Source organism: Ahaetulla prasina, chromosome 4 (genome assembly GCF_028640845.1).
Source record: "Ahaetulla prasina isolate Xishuangbanna chromosome 4, ASM2864084v1, whole genome shotgun sequence".
NCBI lineage: Eukaryota > Metazoa > Chordata > Lepidosauria > Squamata > Colubridae > Ahaetulla > Ahaetulla prasina.
This window is the reverse complement of record NC_080542.1, coordinates 118,263,929-118,290,814: the sequence shown is the minus strand read 5'-3', so window position 1 is coordinate 118,290,814 and position 26,886 is coordinate 118,263,929. Positions and strand designations below refer to the sequence as shown.

At 34.3% G+C, this 26,886-nt stretch overlaps 1 protein-coding gene across 2 annotated transcripts in view; it reads right to left on the bottom strand.

Moving 5' to 3' along the window:
* Positions 1–26,519, bottom strand: part of DNAJC1 (DnaJ heat shock protein family (Hsp40) member C1) — a 142,333-nt gene extending 115,814 nt beyond the window's left edge. Inside the window, exons 1-3 of one of the 2 annotated variants that reach the window (XM_058181852.1) lie at positions 26,228–26,518; positions 5,693–5,794; positions 4,982–5,028 (exon numbers count right to left, since the gene is read on the bottom strand). In XM_058181852.1, coding sequence (XP_058037835.1) covers positions 4,982–5,028; positions 5,693–5,794; positions 26,228–26,416 — 338 coding nt within the window. In that variant the 5' untranslated portion in view covers positions 26,417–26,518. Of the gene's footprint in view, positions 1–4,981; positions 5,029–5,692; positions 5,795–26,227 lie in introns of both variants that reach the window. The other variant, XM_058181853.1, reaches the window with a different exon arrangement.
* Between the last annotated feature and the right edge of the window lie 367 nt (positions 26,520–26,886).

Sequence of the window (26,886 nt, the reverse complement as noted above, 5' to 3'; positions counted from 1 at the left end):
AGAATAAAAGAATTACAAAAGGATGATTGTAAGTGAAAAGACAAAGAACATCAAAATCATTTATTGCCTATAATCCCTTATTTATAGCCATATGTAGAAGTAGCCTTAATTCTCCAAAACATATTTAGTTTCTAAAAACTTTGATGTGGAAACTAATTTAGGAATGACTAGTAATTTAATTGTAAACAGTTTTAAAAAATAAAAAACTGTCATTTTAAAAATATAAAAAAGAATAACTTTAGCCTGGTAAGAATTTTCATTTTAAAGGCTGAATTTGCATTATTTCACATTAAAAAATAATTTGAATAATTTTTTTATATTTACTCTTACTAGTGTTTTAAATGGAAGATTTAAACACTCGCCAGACAATATTAATTTCTTAAATGCATAAAAATAATTTTCTCTGAAAAAAACAGACAAGTCTATTATTGAAAACAGTTCAAATGGAGACATATTGTATGCTCAAATTAATCCTAAACAGAGTACAGCTCATTGAATATTCTAATCACACTATTTTCAGTATTAAATCTGCACTAAAGGACTAATTTGGTGCAACACATTGACCAAAATATTTTAATTAAAAATATTCTGAGTTAGTCGCAGGCCTAATTACAGGAATAGCAATAGGCCCTATATTGTCATGCAGGTCAGTAGGACTCAGTAGTAGGTTTTTCTCAAGTAAATTGACCGATCCAGGAATAATAGTGCAGCTGCTGAACTGCCAGTCTTGACATGTAAATCAATTTAAATGCAACAACTGCAGTAGCGACTTTGACAGTTATTAAATTGATACCTTGGAGATATCTTAACAGAAAAAGTCAAACTTTTAAAATATCTTTTTATTTAAAAAATCAAATCAAATTTTCATTGAATACCCAGCTCATATTGTTCATCAAACAAAATGCATTTTATTTCTATAGTTAAATTTTAACAGAACACATATAATAAAACTACCTTATGTTAGTTACTATCTATAAGATTAATAAAAGAATAAAATATAGCTTGAAGTTCTTTAGCCAATACCATTCCTAAAAGGCTTAAGCTACAATACTAAATACACCAGCAATTTCCATAGCATTCAATGGATTTGATTTCAAGTAGACCTGCGTAAATTTTCACCAAAAAATCTTTTTCTTCAAAAAATAGAGAATCTCATTACTTTTTGAGATTCAAACCATCTTAAAATGTTAAATGGGTTTTTAAAAACAGTTAAATATTTTTTAGATTATATCAAACTTAAAATTGAAACACATTTAACAAAAATAGTATAATTTCCATATCAATTAGAAATTTCAGATTAAAATTACAGAAATTAAACCAAAATAAAAGTTTATTCCAATACATCTAACAAATATAGTTTACTAATAAGCAAGAAATCAGTAAGGTTATTTTTCAAAAACTGCACAATTCACACTAGTGTATTTTTAAAATTTGTATGCCATTCTTCAAGTCAAGTTTTTCAAAAACAGATTAAATTAAAATTACAATTACAAATAGAAAACAATAATCGTATTAGTTATACCTCTTAAAATATATATATATATATATTATATTTCCAGATTTGATGCAAGAAAATCTCACATGCTAAAATATATTAAACACTAAGTATTTACCAAGCTCTGTCTGCTATTTTGAACAAAGGTCTCCAAGGATTTAGTTCCAGAATCAATGCTTATTGATTTTACTATCAATGAACATTATGGCTCACATGACAGGCCATTTTAAGGGAAGATAGCTTCTATTATATCCCACTTTTTAAAATATATACTGTCAAAAGATAAATCACTGAGTTCTGTGGCAATTAAGGACTGTCTGCTTAATTTTTAGGAGTACATATAAACAATGAACCTTATTTAGTCAGAATGCTTTGATAATTTTAATCTTGTTTTTCACATTTAGGAAATTAGATAATTAGGAAGTATACAGACAATTCATTACAGCCCTTGTTTGCAGAAATCAATCTATCACATAGAATGACTCTTCAAAGGCATGCAGGAGAAAGAAGCACATAAGCAGATTGTCAAGCAGTTTTTCTGTTCTCTCCATTTGCCCACTCTCCTAATTTCCTCATTTCAAATTATGAATTACATAAATAGAAAATAATTCACTATATTCATAACTAATAAAGGTCATAGTAAGATTCCCCCAAATTCCCCCAAAAGTATTTCTTCAACCTAGAGATTTATTTTGCAAAAGATACAGTTACTAAACAAAAAATTCAGTTCCTCTTATTTAGGTGGCTCAAGGCAACTATAGTGTAATTGGCTATCACATATGAAAATCCAGAGCTATAGTCCCTATTTTTTAATTAAAATTGTGACAAGATTAGAACTGAAAACTATCACCAAATATAACTGAATCTTCAACATCATTTTGTATTGTTTTGTCTTCCATTTGTTTTGGGGAGAGAAGGGGGAGAAGGAGAAGGAGAGAGAGGAGAGAGAGACAGAGGGAGGGAGAGAGAGAGAGAATGAATGAATGTAAATGAGTTTCAGAACACTTCTATATTTTCTATATGGTAGTTGCAAAAACCTATTCATTACAAAAAAGTGCTAGAATATATAAGACTGGTGTTGGAACAATTATTTTGGTGCTCCACCAATTATTTTGGTCACAAGAATTTTAAAAAGCTATTGATGAATTGAAAAGAACACTGAAAAAGTTATCAAAAAGATATTGTTCTAATAATTAAAGTTTTTAAATAAATAACAAGTTTGGATTATACTTTTTAAACTTTGTCTAATGAAAGGGGAATAATTTGTTGGAAATCAACTTAATTTTATCTACATATTAAGCAGCAAGTTACACCAAATTTACATTCTAACTTGGCAACTAAAGTAACTATCTTGAAAGTAACTCCTACTATCAATCCATGTATAATAGAAATCATGGAAATTTTAAATATTATTTTACCTGATGTTCACTCATCTACCATGTGTAGTGGATATTAAACCTTTGGGAATTGTGCAACAATTTCCAAACTACTGTTTGTCTTCCTCCAATTTCAGAATGCAGATCATTTGACATGTAAACAATTCAAAGGGGAATCAAAAGTTCAGCCTTTGTATCAGCTTCTCTTTCATATGCTCTGGAACCAAAGGTTCAAATTTCTTGTGAATTGGGAACAGGGTTCTGAACAAACAGATTTAGAACCAGAAACTCAAGCTTTCTTAAAAATTCTGGTACATATTCAGATATGCTAGCTTTATTTACAACAATATTCAATAGGTAAACAATATTTAAAATGATGGTTACAGCATATAAGATAAATGGAACAGCTGCATCCTGAGCAAAATATTTGTTTCATGGCAAAAAAAGGCTGAAAATTGAAATAGCTGAAGATTTTAATCCAAATAATATATTCAAACTTTAATATTATTAGGACCAACAAATCTGAAGGAAATTAATTAAATGAATGCATTGTGCAACTGGGAAAAATATACTTTTAAGAGGGAAAAAGCATTTAAAAAGCACTGGCTGTCTCTTGATTAGTTGTTATTTAAGGAAGATAAATATCCTGCGTATTGTAATCAACACCAGCAGTTTTTCAACTGAATCAGTGAACCAATAGTCAAAAATTCCTGCAGGCAAATACCTGGGGAAAGATTTCTCATAGAAGAATGGATGTTTTGTTTGTTGCTTTTAAGAGGAAACACCTGCTGCTACTGCATATTCCTAGCTTCATGGAAAAGATCATCATGAGAGATTAGGAGGCATTTAAAGCATCATAAAATATAATTTTTGTTTAATTGTAACTCATTCTTAAAGATGGGCAGAGATTGGACTCCTGTAGTGCCACACATTTCTAACATAATTTTAGTAAGTGCATTAAAAAGAGCACAATGTGTAAATATTTACATGAAACTTCTAAATAACTTAATATCCATGACCAGCAACTACAAAAGACAATTCCTTGACATTCCAGCTGTATTAAAGAAAGAAGGCTGAAAATTTTAGAATCTAAATCTTTAGTATTAGTTAGCTTAAAGAAGACTGTACATATAAAATAAGCACTACAAAAAATAGCAAAAATGATGCACACATATGTGTATGTGGCAAGAAGTTGCATTTAAAGTAGCTCGTACCTTTGCAACCATTTGACACAAGACATTGACCCCCCATTGTTTAACTTCCTAAACTTCCTTGATCTATGACTCCAAGCTGAAAGAGTGCAGTAGGAGGCAGGGCAAAAACCATACACAAAATCACCAAAACTCCTCTGAACACTGTTCCTTGGCTCTTTCAACACAGAGGATTATCTGAAAGTAGATAATCTCTACTATGAGACCTGGAGTCATGCCAAGGCGTCTACAAAGCCAAGAACCCCTAGAGAACACTCAGCACCCCTGCTCAGAATATTGAAAACCTAGAGATATTTCAAATAGATCTCCTATCCTGGTAATAAACCTCTTCTTCCTTCCCCCAAAATATCTGGGTCACCAATAGTTAAACTGAGCATCTTAACAAACTGTGTAAGTCCTGATTCTTATTCCAGAAGAATTGAGAAAAGCAAACCAAGCATAAGTGATTGCCTGATTATGTTCTTTTCTCATGGAGAGTAAAAATATTTACTGTGCTTGCCCATTAAAGAAATTACTGAATAACATAAAACAATTTAAAGCTAAGTTTACTCATTGTTCTTAAGTCCATGCATTTTGATAAAATAGGTGTGGGAGAGGAAACCCTGAAGATGGCAGGGGGACTTCTTCTGAGGAACAAATTAATAACCAGAAAAGTAACAGTTAAACAAAAATGTTTTAATAATTGAAAAATACAAATATATTTTATGAGCAATTATAGAAACCTCTGCTCCCTAAGAGAAAACCCATTCATACTTATTGAGAATTCAGCAACAGTTAGAAATGTATATAACAATCATACAAAAATCATAATCCTTGCAAGAAGCGCTGAAATCATGGTTCATGTTAGTGGCTACACGAATTGAAAATATTGCTTTGAAATATATTCAAGATAAACTCACCTACGCCTTCTCTCTTCATCCTTTAAAACCTCATATATGGCCACCAACTAGAATAAAAGGTACTTTTATGTTCAAAAACTCTGCACTGAAAAACCAGAGAGTTTTGCTGTAAAATTGCAAAAATGCTGGACTATCTTTCTTAAAAAGCAAATGAAGAACAATACTTGAAATTTCTTGAAAATATTTAAAACTCTCAAACATTTCTATCAATATTCCATCTTTGGCAGTTCTAAATATTTTCCTTCACAATTAAGGTAATATTAGTTTAATTGTTATTTAGCCGAAAATAAAAATATTAAACATTTAAAAACTTTTTATTGGTTCACTAATATAAAATCTACCAAGAGATTCCATGTGAAGTAGTGAGGAAAATATATTTCAACATAACTAGAGCTCATTTTTAATGTACAAATAAACCAAATCTTGTACAAATATTTGCTTGTGACTTTGTCGTAACAAAAAAAAAAGATCCCTTAATATCTAACTCCCAAATTTAAGAACTGTCATCTAAGAAGGTTCTATTTTATACAATGTTCCTTTCATCTTTTTGTTTTGTTCTATCTGAACCCTGTTTTAAATATTTAGGGAAAAAGTAGTTTAAATGCTTTCAAAATCCTGAATTAATTTCTAAATATAATACCATAGTCATAATGAGGTACATTTTTCATATTTTTAATGATCACTTAAAATTTAATAGTACTTATCACTTACTTGTCTGAACTGAGTTTCAGCATTTTCATCTTTATTCTTGTCTGGATGTAATATTAGTGAAAGCTTGCGATAAGCTTTCCTAATATCTGCCGATGGAGCATCCTACAAAACACAAAGCAAACTTTGTAAGAAATGAATTTCCAGAATCTTGTTAAGATCGGAGAAGGCAGCCAACCAAGCACAGAGACCTGAGGCAATGTAATTTGAGCAATCATTCTTTATAGCCAGGATATGCAGTCAGTTAGGCCCACAAGACTGAACAATCGGTCAATCTAATTTTGTTCTCCTCTTAACTTGTTTCAGTATCATGTGCTCATTACAAGAAGACAGAATTGCCAGGATACTTTCAAACACTTGTTTTCCTAAAATGAGCAAATAAATCTTCAGTGGCAATTAAGAGATCAAGTAGATAAATTAAAATTAACATGCCTGCCTAACTTCAAAAATATGATTTTTTATTCAGGATTTTCTTATTTCTATAAATTGCACTACTGACTAAAGCTTTGGTTTTAATACTAAATTTATCTCTTTAATTTCTTGCAGAACTTTCAAACAACCACTGACACTGCATGCTGCATAAGAGGACTTGTAAGGAGTGCCAGCTTTATTTTCAAAAAAAACAGAAATACTAACAAATGCAATTCCTCAAATTGCAGTTCAATTGCAATTTATTTTATTCTTTAATCTTGAAAAGGCCTATTAACTACATTTGGGGGGAAATTTCAATACTTCTTTTCTAAAAAGCGGACAGAATGATGTATCTAAATTTAACTCCTAGTGCTTTTCTTAAGAGACACTGTGCCTGTTACCTTCCACAACTGAACAAAATACCATTTGATGTACTATTGAGGGAAAAAATTATTTAATAGTCATTGTGTCAAAGATATTCCAAGATATAGTATTCTGAGTAATATGCAAAACCACCACATCAATTTAGTTCAATATTTCTCAGTTGGGGAGTCGTTGATGAATAGGTAGTATTTTGGGATCTTAAGCACAAAAGATGTCTTTGGAGATTCTCAGTCATCCAGGTCATGATTGTTTCTAAAGTGCTTTTTCAAAAGGCAACTAATCTATGTTTTTTTCCTTGAGAAAAAAGATGTTTTGCTTCTTATCCAAGAAACTTCATCAGTGAATCTTGAACTGATGAGCTTCTTAGATGAGTAGTGAAATATCTTCTTCCTCAAGGAAAAAAACATAATCGCCTTTTGAAAAAACACCTTTGAGACAAACCCAAAAGATACCTTAGGACAGGATTAAATTTTTGTCAAAAATATCAAGAATTAAGGATTTGATTTTAGAAATTTTTTATTTAAGTTTCAATCAATATGCTCAATGTATTCTCAATGTGTACATGCTGAACATTTTCTAAAATACAGTATATATGCGCAAACTTACTATAATCAGTCAAAGTAGAAAGAGCCTCTAAAACTGTAAACCAAAATTAAGGCAATTAAAGCAGCATTGTAATTAGTCTGTCAAACCTTTCAATACAAAGCAATGTTTACTTTACAGATTTATAGCATAGTATAAAATATTTGCGGCCAGAAGGAAATAATAAGTTGGAGTGTATTCTGTGTGAGAGAATGTCTATGACTATATAGCATACATACATTGAGAAGCTACATCCAATAATTATATATATTCAATGAAAACAAATCCTTGAAAAATATATGATTTATACATCTGCAGATTTCATTCATGCAGCTCCTATTCTGAAGTATTTTTCATATAGGAAGTGTGCAATATCTAAAGCATTTTTGACTAATTAATGGAGAGAATGAAGACCAAAACCTTTTGGATAAATAAAAATATCCAAAATTCAAATAGAATTTCTAGCTCCAGTAGCTAAGTAATAAAAATTTACTTAAAATCTAGATTCCTAAGCACATTTATGAAAGCATTTGCGTTCTCACTAAAAATCAAAATCCATGCAATATTCTACCAATATAGGTTTTAAAGAGGTTTATATGCTTCTAGAAACTAGTATAAATGATGGGACTAGAAGATATTTACAACCTATCTTTATGACAACTGCCTATAATATAATTTTAATTTATGCCTATAGAAGACTTTGGCTGTCTTATTCAAATATTCAAACAGTAATAACACTTGAAAGAAAAACTACATATTGTCAAAAAAGAGGAAAAGAAACAAAGTAAGTTCACTTTAATATTCAATCATGTCTGTATGAAGTGAAAATTGACCTTATTTATAGAAAGCCAATTTGTAATATATGTAAATTAAGTAATTTAAAGGCTAAGAATTTACTTCTTAACAAACTGCTTTGGCAAGATGTCTCACTAACACAATTTCATTATGTTTGGACTTGACTATGAGAAGTTGAGTTAGCCAAGGCAATATTGACCATGACTTTGCAGTCAATTACATTATGACAAATTGCATTCAGCATCTGTCACTTAATTGTGATTAAATCCTAAGAGGAATGAGAAAGGAGGTGGGAAGGTAGGAGTGAGGGTAAACTAGGGAAGATGCATGTTTAGTACTCAGTCATGATTTGATTAACACTAGTGCTTGTGTAGACCAAACTCTGTAAAATTCCAATGTTGAAATATTTAATTGCTTTTCTCATGTATCTTATTACTGTTAAACATACATAATCTGTTTCCATATCACAGTCAGCACTGTACAGGTTTTTATCATTTCAACCATTTAATATTTTCTGCATATCCAAAAGGATAAAATAAACCTAATTTGGATTAACAGCGTTTGACAAATGAAAATAAATCAAAACAATTTTTACAAGGGAATTTTCACCCAAACATACTTGTCAGAACTGCAGCTTTTCTTGCTCCAAGAAAACTATTTTTATTCTAAAACTTGACAAAGTAGACAATTCTTCATCCTCTAATATTTTTTAATAATTTCAACTTTTACAATTCCTTTCTTAAAATTTCAGCAATCCTACCAACTTTCCCATCTTACTACTTTCCAAACATAGGGTACAGTTCCCATCCATCCTTCTAACATTTGTGATTTAGAATTTTTGTCATTTAGAATCCAAAAAATATTTATTTTATTTATTTGAATTTATAAACCATCCAATTCCAATAGACTACTTTTATCATAGCAGTTGCATTGGGTGGCAATAATTTTGTATTTTCCAAAGCTAAAAAAGTCACTGAACTTGATATTACTCCTAGTCAACTATCTACTGTAAAATAAAAAACACAAAATAGGCCTTGATTAAAAATAATTCTGTGCTTCTTTTCTGCAAAATTAAGACAGAAAATAAATAACTGCAATATCATGCTTTATTATTACTGAATAGAACTGCAACTAGAATGACTATTTTTTTCTAAATTTCTATTTCATACTTCCAATTCCACTGTCTGCTATTAATTTCTGTATGTGGCAAAAATTCTCTTATTCATATGTTTAAAAATCACCAGAATAAGACAAACTGAAAATAAAAGCAAACCATGACAGAGGCATTATTTTTGATTAATAATGGATTAATTTTGCAGTTAATTAGAATGAGGATGGAGCTGATCAAGTAGTTGGTCCAATTGTGTTGCTGTTGCCATGGAAGGATGGCTGCGTCTAGTTGTTATGTGGATTTTTAAAGTTGTAAGCTGCCAGGAATCACCTGTGTATGAGTTAGGTGGCCATATTAGATTTTTTTAATAAATAAATAAATTCATATTAGGAATTCAATTAATGTTCATTCTGAGCTAGCACTAAGTCCTTCATTTGTTTACTATTTTTCTATTATTAAGAAATTAACGCCCACTGTTATAAATCCAAATAAGACCACTTCTCAGGCTATTACAAACTTGATTCCTTTCTACATTTAATAAGTATACTGGATATAGTACCAAATCTAGCACTTAACCCATAGTGCCTTATTCCCTTATAAGGTCCCATTTTGTACCTTTTTTTCTGTCTAATGAAGAACTGTGAATGGAAATGTTAAAAGTATCAGTTTAACTTAATCAATGCAAATAGAATTTGTATCCTCAGCACATATTTAGTATATTACTTGTATTTTCAACTGGTAGATTATAGCACAGCATCTTGATTTGCAAAACTGCTTTTAAATTAGAGCTCCTAGTTCACACAAAATAACTGTTCACACAGTAAACTGAGCTTTGCTAGCATTTATGACATATTGCCTCAAACATGCTAAAGTTGGCCAAAATAATCTTTACTATTACTATGGAACTGGAGTAGATCTAAGAGACTCTTAAATTTAACCTTCTCTATTTTCCTAAACAGCATTGTGTAAAAAACTGATTGATCAAAGCCATGCTGGGCAGAAGATAAATATATACATATCTAATGATGAACTCAGTATAAATAACATTGTAACTTAGTCATAAAATGAGTGAATGAAAAATAGGAATTAAAAAATAAAATGAAATATAAAAAATATCTAAATGATTTCAAATAGAAAAACATACTTTAAGCTGTATATATAAAACTGAGGTTCTATCTAATAAAAGATAGAAAAATGAAGATTTTAAATGAAGAACATACCTTTTTTTAGTGTCAACACTGAATCTTGGAAAGAAATAGGTGTAGAAGGAAAGAAGGAAAGAAACCAAAGAAACCAAAGTAGAGTTGAACTGTTGGTAGGAAGAGAAAATATGAGTTCTTTATGAAAAAGTATTAGAAGTTAATTTCTTATCACAATTAATGGAAAGTAGACACAATTAATGAAAATAGTATGCCAAAGAAGAGTATGGAATTATGCTAATGGAATTTATTGAAAATATGTTTGATGGAATGATAAAAGAGGCCATCAATAAGAAAGATACACATAAAAACTATTGCTACAAAAATGACAGTAAAATATTGTGTGTATATAGAGACAAAATGACTATATTGCAAAGAATATGGTCAAAGACCCCAATGAATAGCTAAGAACAAAGAAAGCAGAGAATAACTATTTACTGGGGAAAAAGAAAATCTGTAAGATTATGAAATTTATAAGAGTATTCTTTTGCCCATTTTGCTATAAAGATGAGAAATATGTCAGAAGAAATATAAAAAGTTGAGCACCACTGGAATGAAGTAATTAAGAAACATGGTTAGCAAAATAGAAAAAGATAGGGCAAAGCAATGGATGTTAAATTGGTATGAAAATAAAAGTGTGATCTTTTGAAACAAGTGAATTCAGGTAGTTTGGAAAAAGAGAAGCAAAATGCAAACGAAGTATATGAAAGAATTAGCTGAGAGGAAGGGGTACTTTATTAAATTTATATGTCACCCATCTCTGTTGAAGCAACTCTGGGTGGCATACTGAAAGAGCTGTGGTTGCATGGAGTTAATATGGTTCTCAAAAAGAAAAAGGACAGAAGTTTAAAGGGAAAGGGGAAACATAAAGGAGTGTATAGATGTAATGGAATAAAGAACATTATGGTTAGAAATAAATGAAGAGAAATCTTTAATATAAATTTTAACTATATTTCCTTTTGTCTCATTCTCACTGAGGAAGCAACATTTTCTTCCTCAAGAAAAAGCAGTCCAATTGCCTTTTGAAACAACCTTTGAGACAATTATGACCTGGATGACTGAGAATATCCACAGACTCAATTCCTTTTCTTATCTCATGCCTTATCTTCTTGGCTTATTTTTCTACACTCTGCATGTTACTTACACCAAAAGAGAACAACAGGGTAAGCATAAATATGAATGCTTGAATGTTGTCTTTACAGGCAGTCCACGACTTATATCCATGCATTCACAACCATTTGAAGTTACCAATAAAGGAGAATATTCATAGCTCAAGGGTTGAAATGCAAATGTTTCATTACCCAAACTAGCACTGATAATATTACCTAGTTTGGGTAATGAAACATTTGTAAGAAAACAACCAAGCTCAGAGAACACCAAGGAACCCCCCTCCTGCACGAAACACACTCAGGGCGATTCACAGGCAAGTAAAAAGCACATATAAATACAGACTAAAATAACAATTAAAAAACTTATTCTACAAGGCCGAATTATTAAAAAACAATATAAATAATAAAACCCATTTAAAACCAATATAAATTTAAAATCTAATCCAGTCCTGCGCAGATGAATAAATGTGTTTTAAGCTCGCGACGGAAGGTTCGGAGGTCCGGAAGTTGACGAAGTCCTGGGGGGAGTTCGTTCCAGAGGGTGGGAGCCCCCACAGAGAAGGCCTTTCCCCTGGGTGTCGCCAGACGACACTGCCTAGCTGATGGCACCCTGAGGAGTCCCTCTCTGTGAGAGCGCACGGGTCGGTGAGAGGTATTCGGTAGCAGTAGGCGGTCCCGTAAGTAACCCGGCCCTATGCCATGGATTGTCTAAAGATTTTGGCAAAGCTCAAGCCAGAAAATACAGCAGCACCATATGTATTTAGTATGCCAGTAGGCATAAAGAGGTAAAATTCCAACCAAGATTTCCTTATTCACAGCTCAGTCTCTTAGCATTCAATGTCTTTCCCCACTTGTATTTTACTACAGCACAAACATACTGCGACAATTTCTCTCATTGTGATATGACTTTGCCTTCATTTTAACTTCCACTAGTATCTCAAGCTTCTTTAAAGTTGTCCTTAGTTAATACATAAAATAGTTTTCTTCTTTAAGCAGGCTACAAGTTATGTGATGGTTGCAAAGGACATATTTTATGGTCATATAATCTGTATCACAATCAGATTACTAGATTGTAGGATCAGACTGGATCTATTTCTACTTTAAGATGATGCAGACTTGGCTCTGCCACTCCATTGTCTTCCATGGACGCCCTGTTTTTTGCACAACTGGAGAGTCATTTCTTTCAAACTGGATTCCCCTCTATTCATTACATCTTTGACCCAAACATTTGTGGTGGAAGGTATTACATGATAAACTAGAGAACAGAAGAATATTGTCTCTGATGCTTCCGCTCTCCCTGTCCCTGACAACTGTTGTTCGGGTAGCTCTTCAATACAATTTAAGTGCTATTTGAAAATGGAGCATTTAAATTTACTAATAATTGGACTCTTTTTGAGTGTTTCCTCACAAAACACCTGCATGAAACGTGAGCAAAATTTGGGAAATTTAAACATACTTGTCCAAGTATCTGTTAAAACTTGCTTCTTCTACCCTCAGTCTCAAGTATAGTAATTGGTGAAGTCTGCCAGCTGAAGTTTGATGAAATGGATAACAGTGGATCTGTTGTGTATAGTGTCCTGTACAGGACCCCATAAACAAGAGCAATTCTCGTTTAAAATATCATGTCTAAAACAGAGTAGGCATCACCAGTAGACGTAGCAAATTTTATGCAAATATTGTTTTCTGTTGGCTTAAGAACTAGTGGAACTCAAGCATGAAGAGCATAAAAACACTAAATTTGCAGATGTTCCTTTCATGGGTTTTATTTTGCTTAAAAAATTAGTGGGAGGGAATATAAATATGAACATAAAGGTCATGCTCACAAAGGATTTCATCTGCATTCTGGAGGAGATAAGCTGACACTGCACCCCATGCAGGTGACAGTTTATTCCACTTCATTAGATACCTAAATGTCTCTTCATCAGGATTCATAAAACAGCACTGTTTCTTTTCCTGAAAAATTCCCCAATGCACAGAATTAAGATATTAGAATTGTTAAGAAGTTACCAAAATCTTTGAGCTATTTGTGCAAATATACGTAATACCTTAGAAGTCAGTTGATTCAACTCTATAGAAATTAACAAGTCATGTTTATGTCTAAATTAGCATCAGTACAGCCACATAGCATGGCAATGTTTTATTACACCATTTTTTTTAGATATAGCCCTGTTCTGACATAGTGGTATTTTGGAGATTTGCTTTCATTTTTGTGGCAGGAATTTTTTTCCAGCAAATTAAAGTGTAAGACTATTATTGGTTCATCTAATTCTGCTCCATCATTTCCATTCTGTTGAAACGTAATGCACTCTTTAAAAACACAATTTCCAATTTGCACACAACCTCTTTTGAAATTTTCTTTATAGAAAAGCAGACTATATATTATAATTCTGTATCTTGGGAACCAATTTTCAATACGTTGCACAAACATATTTTTAAAAATTAACATATCCTGCTTTTTTCCCCTTTACTACAAATTAGTAAGGAATATTTCATAGCCATAAATCTATCCACTGAACAAGTAATTCTGTGATCTTTTTCCATAGCATGTGACACATTAGAAGAAAACAGCCTAATACCTAAAGTCCAATATTGTCTCAACTATTTCCAGAAAGGGCACTGATACAAAATGCATATCTATGAGGCATGTGGAAAGTACTGAGAAGAAAATTAATTTTAGGAATGAATAATCTGCAGTACAAATGTATGGAATTCTTATTCCAAATGGCCTCTTATTTTAGTTTAAATTAAATTGTTTTATTTAATTCTTCATATACTATAATCTAGAAAAGGGAGTTTATTCAAGTATGTTGATATGCTGTTCACAGAGATGAGGCGTTTTGTTTGTTTGTTTCTTTGTTTCCAGCAGCCCTGTCATCTGGGCATTAATTCAGTTCCTTCCGTAAAGGAAAACATAAGAGCAAACGATTTACAGTTAAATCTAGGTTGTAGAAAAACATCAGTGAGTTAACAGGCTATGAAATCTGGCAGAATATTATACCAGTTTCATTACAGCAAAGGATTTTTCACCAGGATTCCATCATTTAGGTAATTCTAAGTGTGGATCTAACACTAGAAAACCAGACTCCTCTTAAATCTTTTTACAGGCCTCTCAAGAAGTAACTACTATAAATGGGATCTGATAATCATTTATTGCTTAAATAAATGTACTTTATATGGTGACAGAAATAAATTCTCATCATCAAGTTGTCTTCTAAGATCCCTTCCCTGTAAATTCACCAAAGTCTAAACTTCACTAATTTCCAAATCAGTCTGTCAAGATGACTTTTAATATTCATCCAAAGGCTGAAGGCATATGGATACTTTCAGTAGTTTAAAAATGCCAATGCAACCTCTCTGGAAAGAAAAAGGATGTACTAAAACAAGAAAAAATATTTGCTGCCGAAATTATGTTTGTTTCAAGATCCATCCAGAAATTTATTTTTAAATTTATTGAATGACTGCAACAAAATTCCTGCTGCTGAAAAAGCTATAAGGAAGTTGATTGTGTAACAAAAGATGCACAATATTGTAACATACACACTAATATGATTACAAATGCCAGAAGGCTTTCTTGAAAGCTATTAGCAAAGACAAGAGATCACAACTATGGTATTGTATCTTCAACTGTTAATGGCAGATATACATGAAATGTTCTTCTGAAAAAATTCATATCTTTCTGATCATCATCAATGAGATCAGTTGTTAACTTACCCAGTACTTCCAAATAATTTATTATTAGAACCTTTTGCCTTGGATTGCTGGCTTTACCCTAACGCAACACCAATAATTTTCTTCATTAAGACCAACCTCCTATCATTAAATATGATGGTTATTTACCATGTTGCTTTTTTATCAGGATAATTAAACTGTTTAATTTTTTTCAAGATTTTTGCAGTAGCCACAGTGGATTTTTATAGAACCCCCAGCATTAGCATAGCATACATAAATTTGACTTTTTTTCATTGCTTTTGGTCACTAAAAGATCCACAAAACTTATCCTTTAAAAATCTGATAATATAATTTATTTTTAGCTTCGGTAACAGTTTGTGCCTATTTGTGTTTTGACTTCATTATTTAAAGAGCCTTTTCCCATAATATTTTTCTGTAGCATGGTTTTGTGCAGATCATCTTCAAGCAGAAGCTATCAGAACAATGCTTACTGAGCAAACAGCACTTTCAATGCCAGTCCTCAAAAAAAAAAAAAAAAGGATGACAAAAATAATAACAGAACAAAGAAAACAAAATGGTACAGAAACAAGAAATTGAACTTAATTCAAAATTGTAAAATGCCAATCCATTTATGATGAAACCAAAATTAAAACAATTCATTAATAAAAAATACATTTTTAAATTATGTTCAGCTTTTTTCCAAAATGCCATTGAAGTACATCTTTTTTTTATTTCATCTAAATTATGGAAGCCTTCAGAACTAGTTCATTTGAACATTTAATAGTCTCTATACTATTAATTTTACATGCATTTTCCTTCCTATTTAAATCTTTCAGTTTTTTTCTCTTGAGGCTATTTATATTGGCAAACAAGCAACAGTTCTAAAGACATTTTCATTGCATATTGCAGACTTATTTTCTACACACAAAGAAGGGGAAAATAACTTTGAAGGAACTTGTAAAATTCAATTTAAGGCTGAAAAGCAGCTTTCCCTTTAGAAAGTACTGAAGCTCCATCTAGAGGTGTTCTTTTTCATTAATTTTACTTGCAGGATCATCTACAATTAGGATAATATAAAAGTGTCAGAAACTTCCTTTGTTACCTCCACATTTTGTAATCCATAAAAGAATCTTGCCTTAACTTTTCCTACCAACTTTAGCTCCTTCACTGCCATCAAGTGGTAAGAAGTCAAAACTGATTCTTTAAAAATTATTCTCTTTATATACAGTATAACAACACAACTAGAGCTACAATGCCTCGGAAGTAAAGTTGAATGACTCAGTAGTTCAAAAGCTGTCTTTAAGCTGCATATTGAAAATAAAATCACTAACCCCAAATACTAATTTTAGCTTTTTTAAAATCACAATGCAGCTAATAGAGGTCATTCTTTTCTTTGCATCCATGTTAAACACAATATGTATTCCGATGTTTTATCTTGTTTACAAATGAAGCTAGACTGATATTTAATATCCAACAAAGATATATAGGAGATTCAGTATAAATTAATAAAAGCTCATTACATTGGAGCTTATGATGTAGCAAATAATTCTAACTTAACATGCATGCTGAGGTTTTTTTCCTGGTTTTTAAATTCATCCATTTTCAAAGGAATACACTCACAAATGTTATATGCAAACAAGAAGTCTCGACAAGACAGCCTTAGCTGTCTGTAAGGTTGAATGCAGATCACTTACTATGTATTTTCCTCTTCTTTTTTTTACCATGTAGATCAATTAGAAATTCAATTAACAGCATCTTTAAATGGAAAGAACATATTTTCCATTCTAAGCACTCAACTAAATTGGGAAGACTAGGTACATATCACCTTAGGAAGGAAATTCTATTGTGTTGAAAGCAACTTATAAAGGCCCTCTCTCTTGAGGCTAATCAAACAAAAAGCAGGGGCTATTCAAAAAGAGCCTTCATTGTATGCTAACGAGTACTGCTAATCACTGCCAAGAAGAATGCAGAAAGGAAAAACTCCCATAAAGTTATGTTTTCTTTTTTACAGTAGAAAAATGCAGTTAAGACAAGAGAAATTCTTGAAAATTTTGCACTTTGTGGAGAAAGTGAATAGCAACTTTTTTTTCTTGTTCTCTCACAATATCAGAATCTGCAACTAATGCAATGACACTATATGAGATTCAGCTTAGATCAAAGGAAGCATTTCCTTATATGGCAGATAGAGATGTATTCATTTATCTAATAATTACTACCGATACTGAAATATAATTTTATTTTATTTTACTTATCTATATATTAAATTATTGTATTTTAACTCCAATTTCATTTTAAATTGTTTTTATAGGACTGTATTAGTAGTTTGTGTTTGGAACGCTGTATTTTGATATGGCTTATGGGCTAATCAATAAACTAAACTAAACTAATGTTTACTTGCCAGTATCTGTGAGTATCTTTATATTCTATTTATAATGTCACCATGGAAAAACATGATTGGTCACCATGGAAAACAGGACACTATGAAAATCCTTGGCATGATTAAACACAATTATTCTTACATCTTATGTTGGATTTTATTAAAACAGCATCTTCAGATTGCATATCTCCCTGATGGAAATTATGTTGCCCCCAGTAGAAAATGGAAATTTACTTTGACTAGTCTGGCAACATCACCGTACTTTTTTGGTGAAATCTATTATTATTGCATAACATAAGTGGAAAAATATCTGAGTAATTAATGTATTTGAGTGTTCAGGTTAGAGGCTGAGAGACTTCAAGTTCTACTAACGTCATTGATGCCCTTGAACAAAATTACTCATCATTTAGCTTCTCTACTTCCATTTCTGAAATAATTACTTTTTTCCCATCAGTCTTTTCCAAGGACAAAATTTGTAGCATAAAAGAGAAAAAGCAATGGAGTAAAGGGTTTAAATCCAACCAGCATTAATTTTTCTGTAGAAAAATGATCTTCCAGTAGTATTACTTGGAGCAAATTTTTGAAAACTGAGGTACATTGAGAAGGAGTGAGCAACAGCACCACTTTCACTCTTAAGAAGGCCTCACCTGGATCAGCAATCAACAGCTGTTGCTTCTTAAATGTGCTTCAGATTAGTTAAACCATACCATTTAATGTAGTAATATAGTTCATGATATATATTGCAAATAAAATAAAGCTTGTTATTTGCTTCTGATAGTCCTGCTTAAAAGCAGCACAGTAAGATGGGCGGGAAAATCCATCCTTGTGCACATCTCCCTAATTTATGGCATCAGGATTCATAAAGCTAATTTTTAAAAGCTATCTCCCCACTCCCAATTCTGGTAGAAAATGTTCACTGTGTAGTATTTGAAAACTGTATTTACTAAAACCCAGCCTTAGTTACAATCACTTCCATTTGGTCTTTAAAAATAGCAAGGAATAATCCATGATTCATTGCCAGCCCCCAAAAAGGAAAGATACAAACTTTTTTGTGCTAATAATGAAATATAGTGACTCCTAAAATTTTTTAAAAAATGATCCAAGCAGATTGTCAACTCAAGCAAGCATCTTTTTCAAGTTGGACAAGTGTATGTTTCCCATGTCTTGTGAACATGAAACAAGCTCTAATAATACAAGGGTGGAATTAGAGGATTCATGCAGGCAGTTGCTAGGCAACTACTCATACGTGTACCAATACCGTTGCCTTTCATCAAAACCCCAAAGCACTGGTTCTTTCACACATTTAATTGGAGGAATTCACAGACACAGAATGTGATAATCCTACCAATCGTGGTAAGCACTGGTTAAATGCATGAAACTATCTTGTTTTTAGTAACTGCACACAAGACAAGCTGATTTAAATAAATAACAGCAGCATAATAGGTTGCTTTGTTTCTAGAATCAATGATAGATATAAAAATCACAATCATACCTTGGTATTCATCTTTCTCAGTACCTAACAGCAGGTACATTACAACTCTAACATTGGATTGAAGCAGTTACCAACTTGCTTTGGAAAGCTCTTTGACAAATTCTCACGGAAAGTCTGTCTGGACTAACAATAGTTGGTAGAAAAAGCAGCACAAACTTATCTGGTATTTTAAAAATAAATTCTGCTAAATCAACAAACATGTACCAAGATGCCCTAGTCTTCAATGTTGTGCCAATTCCTATAAAGAAAAAACTCCTTCTGAAATACATCTAATGTACAAGACTACGCGGAATAGAGGAAAAATATGTTTACAAGTATCGGCCTTGTTAAAAATTTTGTGCATCTTCTGACCTTATACTTTCTGAACATGGAGGGGGGGAAAAATAGACCAGCATTTCATTGTGACACATTTAGCAGTTTGGGTTTCAGTTATTATAAAGTCCAGGATGAGGTAGAGAACCATAGCAAAAAATATTCATCTGTATTACAAATGCTGACTTCTAAATATATATAATAAAACATTTACACAATGTACCAAAGTACTATTAATGTGCGTAAATAAAAAAGCATCAATGGGTATGATAGGTATTGAAGAATTTAAGAGATTGATCCATTTTCATGAATTTGGAATTCAAAAGGGGGGGGATCCTACTGAGGTTTTGAGGAAACCCTACACTAGTCCAGGCATTGAGAATTAAAATTTCATGCAAAGTAACTTAGCAGGAGGCTTGAGAAATTTACAATTACAATAATTGTTTCTTCAGTCTGGTTCTATTGAAGGCTATTCAGTATACTCAAGAACTGTTCAATTCCTGCTGTCTGAGCAAGCACAATAGGAGTGTGAAAAACCAAGACACTGGATTTTTTTACTGCATAGCATAGAAATAAAGTCTTCTTTGAGTCAAGTTTAACTTCTGGTAACTTATTTGGACACAGATGAAGTAGCAGTATGAAAGTGGTTTAAGTGCTGTCTTCTTCCAGAATATTTTCTGATTTCCCAATTTAATCTGCAACTCTTGTCATTCCAAATGCCAATCCTGTTCTATGATCAATGAAACGAGCTACTTAGCTCAGTGAGAAATGATTATTTATACAAAATTCAAGATTTTTTTTTTACATTTATGGGTTAGAAGTGATTTTTACAAGTTAAAATGTCCTTTATAAAGACATTTTCCTTCAAGATAAGTTCAATTTAGATATTCTTTTACCTATCAAGAATTGCTTAGGACAGGATCAAAACATCATTTTTTAATTACAGTTCCCAACATCCTTGATCATTGGTCATTCTAACTCATGGGAATGAATACAGGAACTAAATTTCCCAATCCTTGTGTTCCATTCAGGATATCTGAGAGCATTGACTCATCCAGGAACACCTCTTTTTGCCCTACACAGTTTTATGCCTCCTCAGGTTTCTTTATTACAATTTTTAAAAATGAGCCTCTATCCAATCATCCTGCATAGCAAATCTGGTGAGTGTATGTTGGGAGAGTGTATCCATCTTTGCTTTCCTTGACCTCTCAGCAGCCTTTGATACCATTGACCATGATATCTCTTGGGTCGGCTATGAGATTTGTGGCTGGGTAGCACTCCTTTCTCAAAGGCAGTCCCAACTGATGTTGATAGAGTGAGAGATCCAGTTCATGGTCACTGTTGTGGTCCACCAGCAGCCTGCAGAGCTGGCAGCGGAATTGGATAGTGAGGAGGCTGGGGAGGACAATGGGTCAATCCTGGAGTCAGGGGAAGGCCCAGACAAGGTTCTGTGTCAGAGGAAGAGATGGGGGCAGGGCCATCTGGGAGTAAGGCACAGACTCAGGAGCCTCCAGGATAAAATGGTCCCCGTTCAGACCGGATCGCCCGATCTAGTAGCGATGGCAGCGGGTGGTTCAGAGAACCAGTAGCAAAAATCCCTGCCCTCCCCATGCCCTGCTGAGCCGCACGATCATCAGAGGTTGTTTTTTTTTACTTTTAAAAGCATTTTTAAAAATATGAAAAAATGCTTTTAAAAGTAAAAAAAAGACTCTGATGATCGCGCGGCTCAGCTAGGATTGTCAGAGCCTTTTAAAAGCATTTTTTTAACATTCTCTTCAGCCGAAGAGGTTCTTAAAAATGCTTTTAAAAGGCTCTGGCGATCCCAGCTGAGTTGCCTTTTAAAAGCATTTTTTACAACCTCTTCAGCCGAAGAGGTTGTAGAAAAAATGTTTTTAGAAGTAAAAAAAAAGTTGGCCACATCCACCCAGTCACATTACCACCACCACCAAGCCACGCCCACAGAACCAGTAGTAACAAATTTTACATTTCACCACTGCTCCAGAGGCAGACAGCAGAGAGGGAGAGGACCAGGAGGAGCCTTTTCCTAGTGCACGCATGCAAAGAGCTGCCAGAAGGTAAGAGCAGCTAAAGCAAAAAGGATGAGTCAGGAGTAAGGCCAGGAGATGATTGGCCCCTCCCATAAGCTCTTGGGCTCGTTTTAGGAAAGCAACTTTGCCACATGTTTCTAGTCAGCATCTCATGTTTCTGAACTTCATGGGGCTTTGCCAAAAAAAAGCCTTTGGCACGGTGCCAAAGAGGACAAAAGTTTGTGATAAGGCCAAAGGACTTTTCTGAAGGATTTGTTTTGGAATTAATTTGGACCAAGCTGAGAATGAAGTAATTCTCAGCTGTTCTAAAAAAATACATTTGTTTAGGACTGATTGCATCTGGTAATAACTACTTGGGCCTAGGTCACCACAGTCACTCCTTTATGGCATAGTATAAGACTCAGAATTCTCCCCACTCCTTTTTAATATCTTCATTAAGTCACTGGATGAGATCATCTGCTACCATGGAATAAATTAGCATCAGTATGCTGATTATCTCAACTTTAAATCCCTGATGACCCAAGAGATGCTGTTGCAGCCCTCTCACAGTGTCTGTGGGATTCTGGATGGGGACAACAAGCTTTGGATGAACCTTTGTAAGATTGAATGGCTTTGAGCACAGGAGGCTTTGAGATCTAGGAATTAATAGGAATCTTTAGTTCTGGATGGAGTTGCATTGCTCCAAATAGGCCTGGTACATAACTTGGGGATTCTCCTGGGCTTGTGACTCTTGCTCAAAGAGCAGATAGCAGTCATGGCTAGGAAAACCTTTACACAACTTCGTGTCATGCTCCAGTTCTCTTTCCTGGATCAGGAATCCATGTGCTCAGTCACCCAAGTCCTGACCATCTGACCCTTGGACTACTCGAATGTGCTTTATATGCTTTATATGTGGCTGCTCTTGAGTATTGGGAAGCTACAGCTGGCACAGAATGCAGCTATGTGGACAGTTCTTGGGGGCCCTAGAATGATTCACATTGCTAGTTTGCTTCCAGGCCCAACTGAAAGTTTTCATTACCTTTCCCTTCATGGCATGTGTTCAGATTATCTGAGAAACTATCTCACTGCAGAGGGGCATGCTATGAAACCTGTCAAGGAATTCCGGCTGGTAGGGTCTAGAAGAACTTTTTCTGCCATTGTTCCCTCCCTCTGGACAACTATGTTCCCCCAAGCTAAAATCTTTATCCACCCTTTTGGTCTTCCAAAAGAGTCTGAAAACTTGGTCGGGGGCCGCAAAGGAAGTGTGTCATTCCAGAAGTGGTTAATGAACTAAGAAAAGACCCCATCTCCTCCGCATATGCATCTTGCTACTTTCCTTCCCATCTTTGCTAAATTTTAATTAATTTTAGTGTTTTAGTTTTAATTAATTTTAGTATTACTATTTATTGTTTTAATGTTTCATTTGGTTGCTTTTATTAAATGCAAGCTGCCTAGAGTTGCTGCTAGGTGGGAGGTGGAGGGAAAGAGGGAGGAAGGGAGGGAGGGAGGGAGAGGGAGGGGGGAGAGAGGGGGGCATCTGTTGCAAATACCATATTTTCAGGAATGTTTAAAGGGCCACTTATACCACTGAAAATAAAAAATGGTAGCTAGCTGCAGTACAGTCTTTCTGAATATATGTCCTTCCAGCTATCCAAATGAAAACAGTCGGAGCAGCAGTATAAACAATTGAGGAGGGGGGGGGGCTATAGGCTATAGTTTAACTTTACTGATTTTCCTTTCAATAAATAAGTATTATGTGATAGATCACAGGTCAGCATCATTACATGTTTTTAAAATTCTACATGGCAAGGCCTCCAGATAATGGTACTTTGACACAGGATCTGTGTTACAAAAAATATTACACTACCATTAATATTAAAATATTGCTTGCGAGTTGTGTTTGGCACTCTCCTGCTCTTTTATGTATTTTATCATTTTGTTTTGAATGCTATTTACATATTTATACAGTTTTCTCTTATAAGCCACTCAGAATCACATAGGTAAGATGAGAGACTATACAGATTGAACTAAATAAATAAAATGGAACTATACTGAACAAAAGTTAGAAAAGGTTACTGAAAAGTTGCTGTAACTGCACACCATATTGATTCCCAAAGGTATTTAAATCCATCCACCTGAATCTAATACTGAGTACTTTTCTTCACACTATCATGTGTGAATTGGTGGTCACATAAATCTATTAAATTAAATCAATAAATAAATCTCACTGTATGAAGAAAGCACATCTATTTCTAAACCTGAAGAAAACTGTACAGCCATGTCCATATAAATTTATATTGGACTCTATGTCCCCACTTACAAAGATTTATAGTCATTTAATTGTACAATAGTAAGGAAATTGACATGTTTAAGGACATTTTAATTCTAAGGACATTTTCAAAAGTAGAAACTGAACAATTCAATAAAGTGCAAAATGAAATAAATGAAGACTTCAACTGAACCCTGGTAAGACTTAGTGGCTGTGAGTTGGTCCTGTTGTATACAGGGGTTTATCATCTTTGGACCTGGATGGGATTGTGCTATCCTAGACAGAGCCTAATATGGAAGTCATTTTAGACCCATGGTTCCTGCTTGAAAAGCAGGTGGCAACCGTGACTAGGAGGGCCTCTGCCCATTTCCGCATTGTGTACCAGTTACACCCCTTCCTGGATAGGAAGGCCTTCTATTTGGCCACTCATTCCCTGGTTATCTCCTGATCAGACTACTGCAATGTGCTACTCTTGAAAAGTATCTGGAAGCTTCAGCAGGTGCAGAATGCAGCCACACAAGCCATATTGGATACCCAAAGAAGGGCATGTATAACACCTTGCATGAGGAATACAGAGGCCCACACAATTGTGGGGCTGTCTAGCCCTAGGAGAACTCTCCCTCATAAACATTTTCCATTATTTTCTTTGTAATGATGAAATATAACATATTTAAAGGAGTAAAACCAATTACTGAACTATTTAAAAAGTTCCTGGATAGAAAAGGGAAAGAGAATAAATGTCAGTTGTATTTGAATTCATTTTGGATTAAGTTTAATGGTTGTCAAGAATGCCAGTTTCATACTAATACTTCAAACTATAAAATTCATTTTTAAAAACCCTCCTAATTTAAATACGTTTCCCTGAAAGTATGTATTTTTTGAACCCTGAAATAAGTGCTTAGCCTTACTGCCATGCTCTCAAAAGCCCGATTGAGCTTATTATCAGGGGATGTCTTATTTTGGGGGAAACAGGGTAACAGATTTCACAAACTGGCGTAGTGTTTGGATGAAGCTTTTCCTATCTCCTTCACTAAAAAATATCAACATAATAAATCTATTTCAGGGCAGTAAGCCCAAACTTCATCACTACTTTGTTAATCCTTAATCCTTTAACTTTCAATTTCACCTCCAACGAGTCAGGTCCAAAGCTTTCTCATATACTATGTGTTTATTTATATCCAGTTTTCAGTGTATGGTAACCTGTAGTCAAAATAAACAAAATAGCAGCAGAATATCGAATCAAAAATAAAATCAATGAAACCATATCCAAACAATCAGCAACAATTGCACTATGTATGAAAGCCAGATATGAAAATAAAAAAAATTAAATCTGATATCAAGGACTTAAAAATAGAAGGCAACTTTGAACAAGAAATTCTACATAAATACAAAACAGTATAACAAGAAAAGTATTACTCTGTTTCCCCCCAAATAAGACATCTGATAATAAGCCCTATCAGGCTTTTGAGTGCATGGCAATAAGGCCAAGCACTTATTTCAGGGTTCAAAAAAATATAAGACAGGGTCTTATTTTCAGGAAAACACGGTAGGTCCAAGTCTCATTTGATAGTTCTGGAGACCAGCCTTCAAAGTTGTTCTCAGTGGATGGGCAGATTATAAACTTAAGCCACTAACAAGCTTGGTCCGCAGAGCAATATTATTAATATGGTATAATTATTAATGTAATTAATATTATTCCCCTCCCCCTAATAGTGAGCAGAGTCATTCAAGAACAAGGATATCAACCTTGTTTATATTTTACATGACTATGTTATTGTACTTCATTATACTGTGTAAACTGCAGAAACTCCAGTGATGTACAAATAAAATTGTGCGATAATATATGAAAGGCATCAGTGGAGACAACTACACTTTAATATGTATATAGAAATGGCAAAACTGGTATAGGCAGTCCTCGATTTACAACAGTTTGTTTAGTGATCATTCAGTTACAACGGCACTGAAAAAAAGTGACTTATTACTGTTTTTCAGTTATGATCCTTGCAGCATCCCCATGATCATGTGATCAAAATTCAGATGCTTGACAACTGGTTCATATTTATGACTGTTGATATGTTCTAAGGTCATGTGATCACCTTTTGCAACTTTCTGAAAAGCAAAGTCAATAGGGAAGCCAGATTCACTTAACAACCAGGTTACTAACTTATTAAGTGATTAAGTGCAGTGATTCATTTAACAATTGTAACAAGTAAGGTCATAAAATGGGGCAATACTCACTTAACAAATGTCTTATTGAACAACAAAAATTTTGGGCTCAATTGTGGTCGTAACTCAAGGTCAGTACTGTACTTGGTCACAGTATTCAAGAAAAAGTGACAATGCTGCATTTAGCAACACCAGCACTATCGCTGAAAGTTTGAATAGCAAGGAATCAATCAAACCAGATTATACAGAATATCAGAAGAACCAGGAGACAGTGAATGGAAATGTAAAGAGGGAAAAAACAGGACGTCTATCTACTAAAACGCTGGCCTTCTTCAAGCCAGCACCTTTCAATAGTGTTCAGCTACAGGGTAGCGGGAGCTACGAAAAGTTCCAGAAGACTTATTGTTGAGCCTGTTAAAAAGCAACTTTAAAGATCCCATTCTCTGTTACAAGGAATCCCAAGTCTGTGGTTTAATACCAGACACTGCAGGCCATGTCCCGCGGAGAAGTGCCCGCGAAGAAGCCCCAGAACCCGCTTTGGTCTCTGCGGTGCCTCTAGGCGCCCCCGGGGTTCGAAGGAACTTCCAAGGCCCAGCCTAAAGCCACGAATAGCGCAGACGCGCTTCTCTCTTCACCTGCTCAACGCCGAGGAAAGCATAGAAGTTTTGCGGGACTTCCTCCACGAGGTCGAAGAGCTCCAAGTCGCCGCTCTCCCAAGCGAAGGCGAGCGGTACGAGCAAACCAAGCGCCAGCAGCTGCGGCCAACGCAACCCCGTCCAGGGGCGCGCGCGGCAGCCGAGAGCGCCCTGAGAATTCTCCAGCATCCCCGCTCCTAGTTTTAACCCAGAACAGCTGCTACTGCTGCGCCGCAACTACACAACAGAACCCGGCAGACGTGGCCAGAAAGGAGACTGCCTTACTATTACGCATGCTCCGCTCCCCACGCCGGTTCCGCTCCTCCCTCCGTGAATCCCACGAGGGAGAACCAGGACGGGGCCCGGCCAATGGGCGATCGCAACACGGTGCGTCATAAAGCTGAACAACCACAAGACTCGGGAAGAGGCCTGCAAAGAGGCTGTAGTTTGGCTGCTCAGGCTGGGAGAAAAGGAAATGGTTACAGCTAGGACAAAAGGAAGGGGCTGGGGCGCTGTTTGGAAGGGAAGCCTCCTCCGGGGTGTTAAACTAAACCGACCCTGTAGTGAAGGGTCAGTCTTCTGCAAGTCGCACAAGTTGCTGGATATCCTGTTAACACCTGCACATACCCGATCCTGGAAAAGCTCTGGATAACCATTTC